Below are 14,203 nucleotides of genomic sequence, written 5' to 3' on the forward strand. Positions count from 1 at the left end.
CCCCCCGTCCCCCCCTCCCCGGCCTCTTCCCTCCCCGGCCTCTTCCCTCCGGGAGCCCGCGCGTGGGGTTCCCAGCTCCGCAGACCTCGCCGGCTTCCGGACTGTCCGGCTGCTGACGGAGGTTGCCCGTTTCCAGGTGGGGCCTGGAGGGCTCCCGGAATTGCACCTCGTCTCCGGGCGACAGAGATCAGGTCCCCTGGAAGGGGCGGCAGCTGCCTCTGTGGTGTACCGGAGATCCTGGGTGACATCCCGCTCCAGATCCGCCCCTTCGCAGTCACCCCCCCCCAAGAAAAAATCCTCCAGGAATTTCCCCCCAGCCAGAGTGGGTAACCCTGCTGAGGTCCCCCCGCCCCCGCTTAGCTGCTCTTCTCTGCCGCCGGGGGGTGGGGTGGGGTGTTTCCACATGTAGTTCTGGCAGGAGAGAGAAGGTGAGCATCACCTTGAAAGGGTGCCCGGGGTGCCCGGCTTTGGACGTGCGACCAGGTCCTCTGTCGCCTCAGAATCCGAATGCTGTCCAAATAAATCTCACCTTGTAAAATGCAGTACTTCCCCCCCCCCCACAAACTGTTCGCTATAACTTTAACTACTTCTGTGCCATTAAATTAACTGTTACTAAATTGGTACCTAGCTGCATGTGGCCCACACAGATGCTAAAGAGATTTTCCTGCATATTTGGGGGATATCCCCCCCCCCAGGTTTGCTGAAAAATCTGATATCTTAAAAAAAATGAAGAGCCTTTATTTTTTGCAATGGCTTCTAAATTGCATGCCTATGTTGGATTGATTCTTCTTAGCCCCCCACCACTGTAAACCGATTCTTTGACCTGCTCATCGCTAAGGATCTGTTCCCATGAAATATGTGTGGAGGATGTGATGGAACAGGCCTCCTCTGATTCCTGGAGGGTGCTGCTCCACTTCCTGCCAGTTATGTTTTCTTTTTCTTCCAAGAAGGAATGCAAGATGTACTGGGAAAGGAGGGTAAAAGTGAATTCTGATTAAGGACAGAATTGATGGACTTTCTTTTAGGATTCTAGACCTTTAGTCTGTTTTATTCTATAAAGGCAGAACTGTGTGGTCTGTTAGCCTTGAGTGATTTTTTTTTCTCTTCCAGATAGATCTCAGGAAAAGGGGGGGTTATATTAGGATTTTGAAAACTCCCCTAACAAAATGTGTGCGCTCCTACAAGGAATTCCAGGTTCACTTGGCTTCACTGAGTGCTTATATTACATCGCCCAGTAAACTCTTTTTGGCCACATGTTTGTAAAAATGTGCATCTTGCCTTTCAGTGATACTGCCAAGGTAAAACAGGTTTTTTAAATTAATCTTTTAAAATCTAACACATGTATACAGGTCAGCAAGTAAATAAAAACAGCTTCAAATTCTAAAAGAGCCAATTTACACAAATGTATCCAGCATTTAAAGAGCAAGGTGATAACTAAAATAAGCCGAAAATTGCCGCCGTCACCAATTTCCACTGGGTATTTGGATTGTGTAAAAGGCACATGAGTTTTGTGAGCGAAAACAGCATTGAGGCAAAAGACACAAGGACCTGGGTTGGTCCATTTGCAAATCCCACACTCAAATAGTCAAACCAGCAGTCTTTATTGGGATCAATTAAAATTACCCGATGTGCAAGCTTCTGGATTCATCAGAACTCTTATTCAAGCAGGATGTCAGCCAAACAGGGAGGGGAGGATGTGACCACCCAGTCTGTAAGAATCTTCAGAGAAATAGAAGAATATGTTTTGTACCCTTAAGTAGAGTAGACTGTATAAGATGCAGAGAGATCTCTAGCTGGAACAATGAATTGAGGCTGTGAAGCTATAGTCTGATGCCTGTTTATTCCATTTATACCCCACTCTTCTTCTCAATGGAGATCCAAAGCAGCATACATCATTCTCCTGACCTCCAATTTATCCTAACAACAACCCCATGGAATAGGTTAGGCTGAGAGGGTATGACTGGCTCAAAAGTCACCCCGTAATTTTCCATGGTATGAGTGGGGATTCAGCCCTGGATCTCCCAGGTACTAGTCGACATTCTCAACCATGACACTGCACTGGCTCTCGGGCATAAGCCTTCCTTGGGAGTGAGCCTCACTGTAATCAATTTCTTTTACGTGAAATTTAGTATTAAACTGCACGCCTGCAGTCTTAGGGACACAGCCCTGAGTGGGTTTATTTAGCAGTAATTCTTAATGCCGTGGGACCAACTCCTCTGCTTAGCAGCTCTACTTGAAAGTAAGGCATATTGAATTAAATGCCAAGTAATTGAATTCAGAGGGAGCTGCGGTGGCTCAAGTGGTTAAGACGCTGAACTGCAGGCTGTGGAAGGTCGTAGTTCAGCAGTTCGAGACCCGAGTGTGCCGCATGACGGAGTGAGCTCCTGTCTCTAGTTCCAGCTCCTGCCAACCTAGCAGTTTGAAAGCAAGAAATTGCAAGTAGATAAATAGGTACCGCTTCAGTGGGAAGGTAACAGCGTTCTGTGTGCCTTGGTGTTTAGTCATGCCGGCCACATGACCACGGAAACATCTTCAGACAGCGCTGGCTCTTCGGCTTTGAAACGGAGATGAGCACCGCAACCCTAGAGTCGAATTCGACTGACTTTCGAGCAAAGGAACCTTTACCTTTACCTAAGTGAATTCAGGACTGAGCTAGAGGCACCAGAGAGTAACAGCTCTGGCAATAGCATCTTTATGCAAACCATTCAGACAGAACTGGGCTGCATAACAGGTGGGCAAGTTTTCAGTTTGGTGGAAAAGAGCACAAGGAATGAATAGGGCGCCTCATGGCCACCAGGTCTCCAATGCCAGTTCTTAACCATGTCGAAGTCTGCAGGGAGGGGGGAGCCTTAATGGGAAAACTCAGCTATGTTTTATCTTCAGGCAACGGTTGTGGCTCGTGGTGAAAAATAGCATGTCTGTGTATTATGTGCTTTGAAAGCCAAGCAGTGTATGCACCATGTCTGTTATTTCTCCCAAGGGAAGATGGGGCAATACAGCAAAAGGCACACACTGAATCCATCCAGGAGACAGACGGATTCCTAGAAGGGAGAGAATTATGGCCAGCTAAGACCCAGTTAGGCCAAGGAAAAGCTGTTGCCCATCCTTGTGTAGAATGGGGGGGGTGTGTGCAAGGTGCCATTTGTCCAACCTGTTATGGAAGAGAAATCCTTGGCTTTGGGGAAAATAATTCTGTGAGCAGGCTGGATTTTGCTGTCTCTTACAAAACTGCATTCAGTTTCCAAATGTAAAGGTAGGCTATTTCTGATTTTTCTTTTCCAGGGCTGATTACTGGAAATCACAGCCCAAGAAATTCTGTGATTACTGCAAGTGCTGGATAGCCGACAACAAGCCTGTATGACGGTTTACCTACTGTACTTTTAAGTTGGTCTGATGTACAAGAATTTGCATTACGCAGCTTTAAACTAACTTTTAATCAGTAGATAAGTGCACCCTTGGAATAAGTATTTTGAGGTGTACTCACCAAGTCCCTGCTTAAATCTCTCTGTCCAGAGACACGGGGAACAACAGCCTACAAGAATGCTGCTGCTTTGCAGTTGCTGCTGCCTTTGTTGACAGCCGCGGAACCATCGCAGGCTTAGCTAGGGTTGAAATATACCACAGCGTACCAACCATGTAACAACTACCAGAGCTCCCCCATGAAGATCATTTCAGAGGATAGAGCATTTCTGGAGTAGAGCAACTAGATTTCAGTCCAGTACCAGCTTAGACCCAATCAAGGTTTTTGGGGGTATGAGATTTCGAGAATCAAAGCTCTCTTCATCCATTGTATCAAATAGAGCTTTGACTCTTTCCTTCAACACAGGGAAACGCCCCCCCCCCCCCCCCGCTCACCCCTGTGTCACTTCAGCTCCACCGTGGCTGTAACAAAGCAGCTAAAGAGCTGGGTGAACAAAGACAGCCATTTACCTTCACAGGTAATCTATTGATAAGGGGGCTGTTTGCATTAGCTTGCCAACTTATTAGTAGAACGTTTCTTCCTGCTTCTTCATCTCCTTGTAAATTTGGGCACTTAAGACTGCCCTAAACAGGCTGGGGTGCAAGTATCTGAAAGGTGAGCCTGCTGAGAGAGGAACAGTGCCACACCCTAAGCAGAGTCACACCCTGCTAAAGCTGGAAGTCAGCGAGCTGAGAATTTATTTATTTAGTTATTATTTCAACTTGATATACCGCCCTAACCCCCGTAGGGGTCTCTGGGCGGTTTACATTTTTGGGTGCTGTTGTTCAGGATAGCAAGATTCAAGCCCAGTAGCACCTTAGAGGCCAACATTATTTTTCTCTTGGGATTTTATTTTTATTTTTTTATTGCATGTGTGTCTAACCCTGGGTTTTGATTTGTAAGTTACTGGTTTTTATTGCTTTCCTGCTGCCTGTTATCGTGGCTCAATTTTTTTGTCTTTGTTTCTATTGTTTTATTAGATGCTTTTATTTGAAGCTCTCTGCACTTTTTAAAAATTGTTGCTTTTTAAAATATTTGTTGTTTATATTGGTGTTATTAGTTGTAATTTTAATGTTTGAAAAAGAGAACTTTGGCCTAATATAAAAATGAACTGAATAAAATGTGTGACAAAGGTGTACCCATAGCCACAAGGTACAGATGGCACACCGTGTCTGGGGCAGTGATGCTCTGTATTCTTGGTGTTTGGGAGGAACAGTGGGAGGGCTTGTGGAGTTCTAGCCCCGCTGCTGGACCTCCTGATGGCGCCTGGTATTTTTGGCCACTGTGTGACACAGTGTTGGACTGGATGGGCCATTGGCCTGATCCAACATTGGCTTCTCTTATGTTCTCAATTACGATTAAAACAAAATGTTTATTTTTGTTCTCTGAATTTTTCCTATATTTCACTTCTAGTCTGAATTTCAGAAAACTTCACCACTGTGAAATGTTGTGGAAGTTTCGCTGAGTTTTTGTCATATTCTGCTGAACTCTAGATTACTGGGAGGCATGCTTATCAATACTGACATTTTGATGTTTTTCAGTTGTAAAAGTTTCCAGCCAATTTCTTCTTTGTGTGTATTAATTTTCTCTCTTTCTCTCTCTGTTTTTTTAAGAGTATTGAATTTCATGAAAGAGGAAAGAACCATAAGGAAAATGTGGCTAAGAAAATTAGTGAGGTAATTCAAACATGACCTTGTTTTCTCTGAACAAATAATTTTAAATTCTGAGTCCAGTGGCCCCTTTAAGACCAACAAAGTTTTATTCTAGGTATAAGCTTTCATGTGCATGCACGGTATCTGATGAAGTGTGCATGCGTATGAAAGCTTATACCCAGAATAAAACTTTGTTGGTCTTAAAAGGGGCCACTGGACTCAAACTTTGTTCTGTTGCTTCAGACCAACAGGGCTACCCACCTGAATCTATCTTTACATTCTCTTAGCCACTTTTGTTGTTGTTGTCGTAGATTAAAAAGAAAAGTTTGGAAAAAGCAAAGCAAGAAGAAAAAATGTCAAAAGAATTTGCAGCCATGGAAGAAGCGGCAATGAAGGCCTATCAGGAGGATTTGAAAAGGCTTGGAGTTAAGGCAGGTAGGATCTGAAACTTCTAAATTGTGCAGATAGATCTGAGTCCAGAAGCACCTTAGAGGCCAACAAGAGTTCCAGGGCATAAACTTTCAAGAGTCAAAGTTCCCGGGAGCATTGAGTTTGAAAGTTTATACCCTGAAGCTTTTCTTGGACTCTAAGGGGCTTCTGGACTCAGATCTAGCTGTTCTACTGCAGACTGACATGGTCGGCCTCTGAAGCTTTTTCCGAAATGTGCGAGACAGTTTTATGGTCAGGCCAAGCTCCCACCTGTTGCAGCATGAGCTAGCAAGTGTCTCATCTGCAGTCAGCTTCCTAAAAATCCATGCAAGTCCAGAGATATGGACCTTCTTGCTGATTGTGTTCTCAGGACTGCTGGGGTTGCCATCAGGGCAGGATCCAAATCTGTGTCTTTTCTAAGGTAAACAAATTGTTTAGCTTGGCCTGAGAACAGGGCAGAATATGCTTGCCTCATCTAGGCAGTTGTTCAGGGCAGAGACAGCTGCTTCTGGAGGCTTAGTTGATCTCATTTAGCAGCCTAAATATTGCAAAGAATGACTGAGAGGACAGAAACCTGGAGGTCTGCGGTCCAAATGCCATGTAGATGACTGCCTCTCTGATGGAAATTCTGAGCAACTTGACCAAAAAATCAGGTCTCCTTGCTATATTTTTGTCCATCTGTGAAGTGTTCTGACTGATTTTCAAGGTTCTGTCCTTAGGCCATAGTTTTGTACTATTCCAATTAGATTAGGGATGCTTCCAGAGGAAGTGGCACTTTTGAACTGACTGCAGAAATTAGCAAATCATAATTCTCTTAGTAGAAAACGGTTTTTAACTATTCCAGGAGTCAAAAGTATGAGATCCTTCATCATCTTTTTAAGCAGAGGGGTACATTAAATATCTGATCAGAGTGTAAAGGCAAAGCTACTATTTTCATAGACATGCATTGTTCATTTGTTAACTCAGTTTTAGAAAATAAATGGATCTGTCTGCTAATCTTGCAGAATCAAGCAAACTTCTTAATATTCCCACTCTGACAGCCTGAAAAAATTAAATTGTTCCAGCTGTTTCCTCCCCGAAATTACTCAGTAATGTATAAGTCAAATCATTAAAGTTCTACCCTTCTGCCTTTGGGGGGAAGGGTTGAGACCAGAGTATCAACTGTGGAAGTTGTGAGGGTCACGTTTTTGAAAATTTGGCTCATTGTGTTTCAGAATCTGTAAGTCCAGCCCCCCCAAAAAAGCAAGAAGAAAAGCGGGAAAAGAAGGAAAAGAGGAAAAGAGAGGCAAAGGCCCCAGAAACTTCATCAGATGCAACAAAAGAATGGGTGCGCGGATTTTCTTCGGAAGGCTACATGTATTACTACAACACCATCTCGGGAGGTGAGCACAGAATGTGAAGCTGGGCATTCAGGTCGCTAGAAATGGTTTCTGATTCTAATATTGTCTTTTTTTTTGCTCTCTAGAGATATAAGATTTCTGGACATCTTGAAGCCATGAGGGTGAAAATTTTGGGGGAAAATTGAAATATATGCTTCCGTGTCAAAGCTGAACTTTTACTTGTTGCAGATAACATGCATTATATATAACCCAGAATATTATAGTAGTTGACATTCATGGAATTTAGAAGTATAAATATCTTAATTTTCTATTTTAGAAAACTGCCAATATACCACATGCTTGAGAAACAGTTGCAAACTGTGGCACCCTCTGCTGCCATAGCACATGCCTTATCTTAAGTTTTGCCTGAGAAGCAGGAAAGAAATAAAAGTTGAAGAAACAAAACAGATTCCGTATTAAACCAAAAAAGTGTTATTATTTGGGCACTCAAACATTTCACATTTTGCCTGCATTTTAGAATATGAAATTAAACTACATAGCATTGAAAACATTATAGTCTTCAATAATATATGACTATTAAACACTTTATAGCATATTAATTCTTAAAATTATTTATATTCAACAAAAAAGTTCTTAAATGTTATTTGTCTACAGCATACATAGGAAGTGACATTATACAATGCTGTCGGCTTATAAATATGCTTCATACTACACATTTTGAGTGAAAACCTAGTTGTTCATCTTATCCATTCAAAAATATCATAGTTTTCAGTGCTACCCCAAATTTTACATTTTTTCCACTTGAAAAATGGACAAAGCCTCTTGGAGTGAGAAAAACCTTGCCTTAAGAACCATTCCACTCATTCTAAAAAGGAAAATATTTCATAGGATTTTTCTGTAATACTCCCCAAAACTTCCCATTTTTTTCCTTCATAAAAATAGCATTTTTTCCAGATTTTGGGGGCTTCACTTCTCTATTTCTCACTGTGCATAATTTTGTTCTGAGGCAGGCAGAATTTAAGTCTGATACTTTATTTTTTCTGTTAAGAATCACAGTGGGAGAAACCAAACGTATTTGAAGACGACCCTCAGGAGTCCCAAATGGTAATTACATATAAATACTGTGTCTGTCACTGCTGAGTTTTCAGTATCACATAAATTCACCTTGTGCTGGGGGCCGGGGAATGCACATACTGAAAGCCTCTAGAAGCCTTAGTTGTTCTCCGTTACCATTGCACGATCTTTCACAGTTCTTGTATGATTGTAGTCCCTCAGCCTGCCTCAGGAACCACAGTTCACCTTCTAAAACCTGAGTAAATGCACTGTGAAAGTGCAGATCAAGATGGATATCTGTGTTAGTCTGTCTGTAGCAGTAGAAAAGAACAAGAGTCCAGCAGCGCCTGAAAGACTAACAAAATATGTGGCAGAGTAGGCGCTTTCATGAGTCACTACCCACTTCTTCAGATACTCGTGAAAGCGCTTCCCCTGCTACAAATTTTGTTAGTCTTTAAGGTGCTACTAGACTCTTTCTCTTTTGTACTGTGAAAGTTCAGCTTTGGGATTCTCCCTAATAGAAATGAAAATGGTCTTTGCCTCCAGAGAGTCCTAAAAGGTTCCAAGGCTGCGCTGGGCCTTGCTGCACATGTGCAAAGACCCCCACGGGGCATCCCCTGGACCGTGACAGCTGGTTCTGGGCTCTTTTTTATGTGTGGGCTCTTGCAGAATCTGCACCTCTCTAGAACAGTTCCCCAAATGTTGGCACATTCTCGATGTAAAAAACAGAGTCTCCTGAGAAGAATGTAGCCCATCTCTGATAAAACCTTGTCCTAGTAGAGTCAAAGACAACAAATTAGGATTGAAGAAATGAGGAACACTGTTGTATACAGAAGGGATTGCCTATGTCCTCCTCAGTAGAAATGTCCATGCATTGGGGATGATTTGGATAGGGAGCCCACATTCCCTACTAAGTGCCGGTAACTTATAACATCCTTTGCCATCTTTCCCATGCATGCTGCTTCCTCATCATTACATGGTCTGCTAAATGAGCCAACAGCCCCTTGAGCTACTGCACATTTGACCCCGTTTCCCCCTAGATAATCCCACATCTAATGGAGAATACTAAAGCTACCATTGTTATTTTTTCTTTATTATGCCGCACCATCGAATAACATGAAGCCAGGTCACTGCCTGGAGGACATTATGCACTAAATACTGACCCTGGGTGAGGGCAGGGTTGGGAGCAGCAAAGGGTAACATGGGATGGATGTCTGCAAATGTGCCTCTAAGTGCTTAGGGGTCATTTCAGTGGAGGGGGATAAAGAGGCTAGTGGATGAAACCGAAGACTTTGCAGAAAGGTGAAATGATTCCTATCTTGCTTGGATATCAGAGTTTGGGTTTTTAAATATTTTTGTGTCCACCTTTCTCCCGAGCATCTCAGGACCTAGGTGGGTAACGATGTAAAGAACTGTTTTAGAAAAACTTTTATGAAAAAGAACAAAAATTATTTATTTCTACTCAGCTTGGGTTCCCCCAGGCCACAACCAATTGAAAAGACATAACGATTAAACATAACACAAAAACAATTAAAGCCCGTCTGAAATCATCTTATGCTGCCCACCAGTGAGTGTTTCCCTCTGCCCAGGCTCCAACTGCCCCCAAAGCTTTCTGGAACAGTTTTGTTCTGCAGCCTGACTGGAAAGCCGGGAGGATGACGTGTCACAGAGCAGTCTACATTGAACAATACGGGACAAGGGTAGATAGGGTCCCTTGGGGTTTATTCTTTTTAAATGGATGTGATAAGGGGACTAGGATTCTGGAACAGCACGCCCATGTGGTTCAGGTACGTTCACTCCCAAGTGGAAGGAATTTCTACTGTTCCATTCTGGAATACCACAGACCCCGTGTTGATCTTCACTATGGGGTATTGTGCTGGAGAATATAAGAATTCTGCATTGGTGATATTGATTTGCCCCCCTTCACTCCCCACAGCCATGTTAATTCATTCTACTTTATTCCAGCATTAAAGACAGTGTGGTGTTGCAGTTTAGTATTGGGCTCGTTTTGGGAAGACCCAGGTCCGAGTGCCCAGTCCCACTCTGCCTTACCCGCCTGGGCTGCTGTGAGGGAGGCCCTGTTCTCTGGGGAGGGAGGGCAGGATGCAAATAGAGTGGATTCCCAATTGCTTTTAATGACGATCAGGTGCTGTCTGTCACAAGGGCAGGCCCATGCAGAGCATCAGGAAGGGTTTGTTTTGTATTAATTGGCTCATTGGCTCTCTTGTGTTTTTCTAATAGCCAGGACGGTGGGTGGAAGGAGTGAGTGAAGATGGTCATACCTATTATTACAATACAGAAACAGGAGGTAAGCTTCCAAGCTTTCTCAAGGCTGCAAACTTCCTATACAAAAGGATTCCTCTTTAGCAAATGTCATCAGTGTTTGTGTAAACGTGTGTGTTTGTGTGTGTGTAGTTTGCTACATACTTTGTTGAGAAGGCACAACTGGCAGTGGCTTCCAGCGTGGGCACGTAATCTGAGGCTGTATTGTCACCCCCACTATACATGGATTGCACACGCCATTCCCCGTGTGAGAGGGGTGCTCTCTCTTTCGCTCCCTCCTCCCTTTGGGTAATTAATCAGAGCCAATTTGTGATAAATCAAGATTTCCATCCTCTATAGTATTCTTCCCCTTCTGAAAATAGGCCTTGAGAACAGCATTCACATGGAAGAGAGAGACTGAAATCAGTCTTATTGACTTGCACGATACGTTTCCAGTGTTCAAGCTTCTTTCAGGCACTGTTTCATATTTGAGCACTGTGAAAGAAATTGGGTGCAGAATATGATCAAACCATAACCGTTTGTTCTCTCTCTGATGTAAATGAGAACATAAGAGGCGCCAATGTTGGGTCAGGCCAAAGGCCCCTCCAGTCCAGCACTCTGTGTCACACAGTGGCCAAAAATACCAGGTGCCATCAGGAGGTCCACCAGTGGGACAAGGACATTAGAAGCCCTCCCACTGTTGGTCCCCCCCCCAAGCACCAAGAATACAGAGCATCCCTTGCCCCAGAGTCCCTATCTATACCTTGTGGCTAATAGCCACTGATGGACCTCTGCTCCATATAAGAACATAAGAGAAGCCAATGTTGGATCAGGCCAATGGCCCATCCAGTCCAACACTGTGTCATACAGGGGCCAAAAATACCAGGTGCCGTCAGGAGGGCCAGCAGTGGGGCCAGGACACTAGAAGCCCTCCCACTGTTGCCCCCCCCCCCAAGCACCAAGAATACAGAGCATCACTTGCCCCAGCCTATGAGTTCCTATCTATACCTTGTGGCTAAGAGCCACTGATGGAGTTCTGCTCCATATAAGAACATAAGAGAAGCCAATGTTGGGTCAGGCCAATGGCCCATCCAGTCCAACACTCTGTGTCACACAGGGGCCAAAAATACCAGGTGCTGTCAGGAGGTCCAGCAGTGGGGCCAGGACATTAGAAGCCCTCCCACTGTTGCCCCCCCAAGCACCAAGAAGACAGACCATCACTTGCCCCAGAGCCCCTATCTATACCTTGTGGCTAAGCTCCATATGCTTATCTCCCTTTTGAAGCCGTCCATGCTTGTAGCCGCCCCCACTTCCTGTGGCAGTGAATTCCATGTGTTAATCACTCTCTGGGTGAAGAAGTACTTTCTTTTATCCATTCTAACCCGACCGCTCAGCAATTTCATGGAGTGCCCACAAGTTCTTGTATTGTGAGAAAGGTATTTCTTTCTCTACCTGCTCTATCCCGTGCATAATCTTATAAACCTCAATCATGTCACCCCTCAGCCATCATTTCTCCAAGCTAAAGAGCCCCAAGCACTTTAACCTTTCCGCATAGGGAAAGTGTTCCAACCCTTTTATCATTCAAGTGGCCCTTTTCTGCACTTTTTCCAAAGCTATAATATCCTTTTTAAGGTGTGGTGACCAGAACTGCACACAGTATTCCAAATGAGGTCGCACCATTGATTTATATAGGGGCATTATGATATTGGTTGATCTGTTTTCAATACCCTTCCTAATAATCCCCAGCATAGCATTGGCCTTTTTTATTGCAGTCGCACACTGTCTTGACATTTTCAGTGACTTATCAACTATGACTCCAAGATCTCTCTCTTGGTCAGTGTCTGCCCCATCAATTACAAGGCCTCTTGTAATGCAGCCTTATGTCATAATCAAAGGCATACGTGTTGAATAATATTTCTATTGTATGCCTCCCAAATTTGGTCCAGAAATACAGATGTAAGTGCCAGGTCAGAGCCAACATGGCATGGATTCATCCTTAAGTCTTGTGCCATTTCATTCTTCTTTTTAAAACCCCTCTTTTTTGTCTGCTATTGAATTGTGAATAGTTATAAGTTGTATCATGAGCCTGTGTACAAAATGTTTGACCTCTGAAGAAGGTCTTTCAGGGCCAAAACGCGTTGGATAGCATTGTTTTCCACTTGTGTTTTGTATATTTTAATTTGCAATGAGGCTAATGTTGGGCCCCCAATTGTTTTTAATTGCTTAATATTAAATACATATATTTTTGATAACATTTAACTGTAGGCCATTTATTCTGTTTGTTGTTAACATTTTTGGCTCTTGATTTCAACATTTGGGTTAAGTTCTTTCCCCCTCTTTGTCTCTTTCTTACAAGATAGATACAAAAATATAAAAAAAATAAAATCTCAATTCATGACTGCTAGTAACCAACTCTGTGTGTGTGTGTGTGTGTGTGTGTGTGTGTGTGTGTGTGTGTGTGTGTGAGAGAGAGAGAGAGAGAGAGAGAGAGAGAGTGTCCCGATTTGGTGATGACCCCATGAATTAATGTCCTCGAAAGCGTCCTTATTAAGAACATAAGAGAAGCCAATGTTGGATCAGGCCAATGGCCCATCTAGTCCAACACTTTGTCACACAGTGGCCTCTATTTTGTACAGTTTATTTCTACAGTCCTTATACCACTCATACAAAAAGAAGTACACCTTTACAGTATTCCAAGATTTTAAAATACTTCAGTGACACATTAAAAGCAAATTAAAATTTAATCTAATATCAAACTATATCTAACTAGCTACCTTAGAGTTTCTGTGATCTGAGTACCACCATGCAGAACTGGCTACTTGGTGGGTAATTTGGGGGTTTCTGTCAGATAAAAGAAACTCAAGTCTAGCTTTTTCGGAATGACCCGGAATTTGTTCAGTCAGCGGAGTGATTTTATTACGGGCCACCTTATAATACGGACATCTAAAAAACATGTGCTTGGTAGTCTCAACCAGTGTTCCCTCTAAACTGAGTTAGTGTGAACTAGCTCACAGTTTTTTAGCCTCCAGCTCACCCATTTTAGTCTTAGCTCAGGAAGGATGGCTCCAGAGCAAACTAATTTATGCAATCGCCAAATCGCTCACTCACAACTTTAAGGCCAGTAGCTCTCAAAGTAGAATTTTTGCTCACAACAAGACTCCACAGCTTAGAGGGAGCATTGGTCTCAACCTCCCTTAATGGCAGGTACAAAGCCTTTCTGAGAAAGGAGTATTCTTGTATTTTCCTTCAAGTACAGCAGAAGGGAGGGCAGAGCACCTCGCCAGAGTGAGGGCTCTTCTAAACCCCTTTAATTCAAGGGATGTTAAATAGTTGGCTGTACCCACAGTATTTTTGATCATTGCCCTCATCTTAATGTTTTGTATGCTGGAAAGATCAGTTTGGCGTTCTATATCCTCAATTCTCTGCTTAACTAATATTTTTGCTTGGTCTGTTCCAAAAGATAAGCGCACCTGGGGGGGGGGGACCTATTTGTTTGCAGCACAGCAATCGTAAAGTAGGGGGAAGTTCCAACAACGTGTTTTTTATTGTTGTTTTGTGACAGGATGGGATTTGGCAGGGATTGAGGGGAAAGGATCTTGGGCAGTTTTGCCATGTGACCAGGCAGGGAAAGAAAATGGGAAGACTTAGACCAATTTGATTGGAAATTGTCGCAGAGTATCAGAGGGAGTAAACCTTGTGGGTTGAGATACCCCTTTAGCCAGGTATGTATTGATAGAATACGGACCCAGGCTTCAACTTTTAAACAGCCTGTCTCCAGTCTTACCCTGGCATTTGACACACGTCTAGGGACCTGTAAGATAGTTCTTAGGAACTTAGACTGGACTCTTTCTAGGGGTGCAAAATAGGAACTGGGTGGCCCCATAAATGAGCCATATAACAGTTGAGCTAGCATCTTGGCTTTATATAATTTAAGGGCTGTGGGAACATATGACCCCCCCTTGAGAGTAATGGAATTTTGCAATACTATTTGCAGATTTTTCTCCTTG

At 43.4% G+C, this 14,203-nt stretch overlaps 1 protein-coding gene across 1 annotated transcript in view; it reads left to right on the forward strand.

Annotated features, from left to right (window-relative positions):
* The window catches only part of WBP4 (WW domain binding protein 4), a 24,192-nt gene that overhangs the window by 1,820 nt on the left and 8,169 nt on the right, over window positions 1-14,203 (forward strand). The window contains exons 2-9 of the mRNA XM_015427860.1: window positions 84-241; window positions 361-428; window positions 3,283-3,355; window positions 5,074-5,136; window positions 5,424-5,547; window positions 6,756-6,923; window positions 7,930-7,985; window positions 10,176-10,242. Of these exons, the coding sequence (XP_015283346.1) occupies window positions 84-241; window positions 361-428; window positions 3,283-3,355; window positions 5,074-5,136; window positions 5,424-5,547; window positions 6,756-6,923; window positions 7,930-7,985; window positions 10,176-10,242 (777 nt within the window). The remainder of the gene's footprint in view (window positions 1-83; window positions 242-360; window positions 429-3,282; window positions 3,356-5,073; window positions 5,137-5,423; window positions 5,548-6,755; window positions 6,924-7,929; window positions 7,986-10,175; window positions 10,243-14,203) is intronic.

This window comes from Gekko japonicus, unplaced genomic scaffold (assembly GCF_001447785.1).
Source record: "Gekko japonicus isolate JY-2015 unplaced genomic scaffold, Gekko_japonicus_V1.1 scaffold694, whole genome shotgun sequence".
Classification (NCBI taxonomy): Eukaryota; Metazoa; Chordata; class Lepidosauria; order Squamata; family Gekkonidae; genus Gekko; species Gekko japonicus.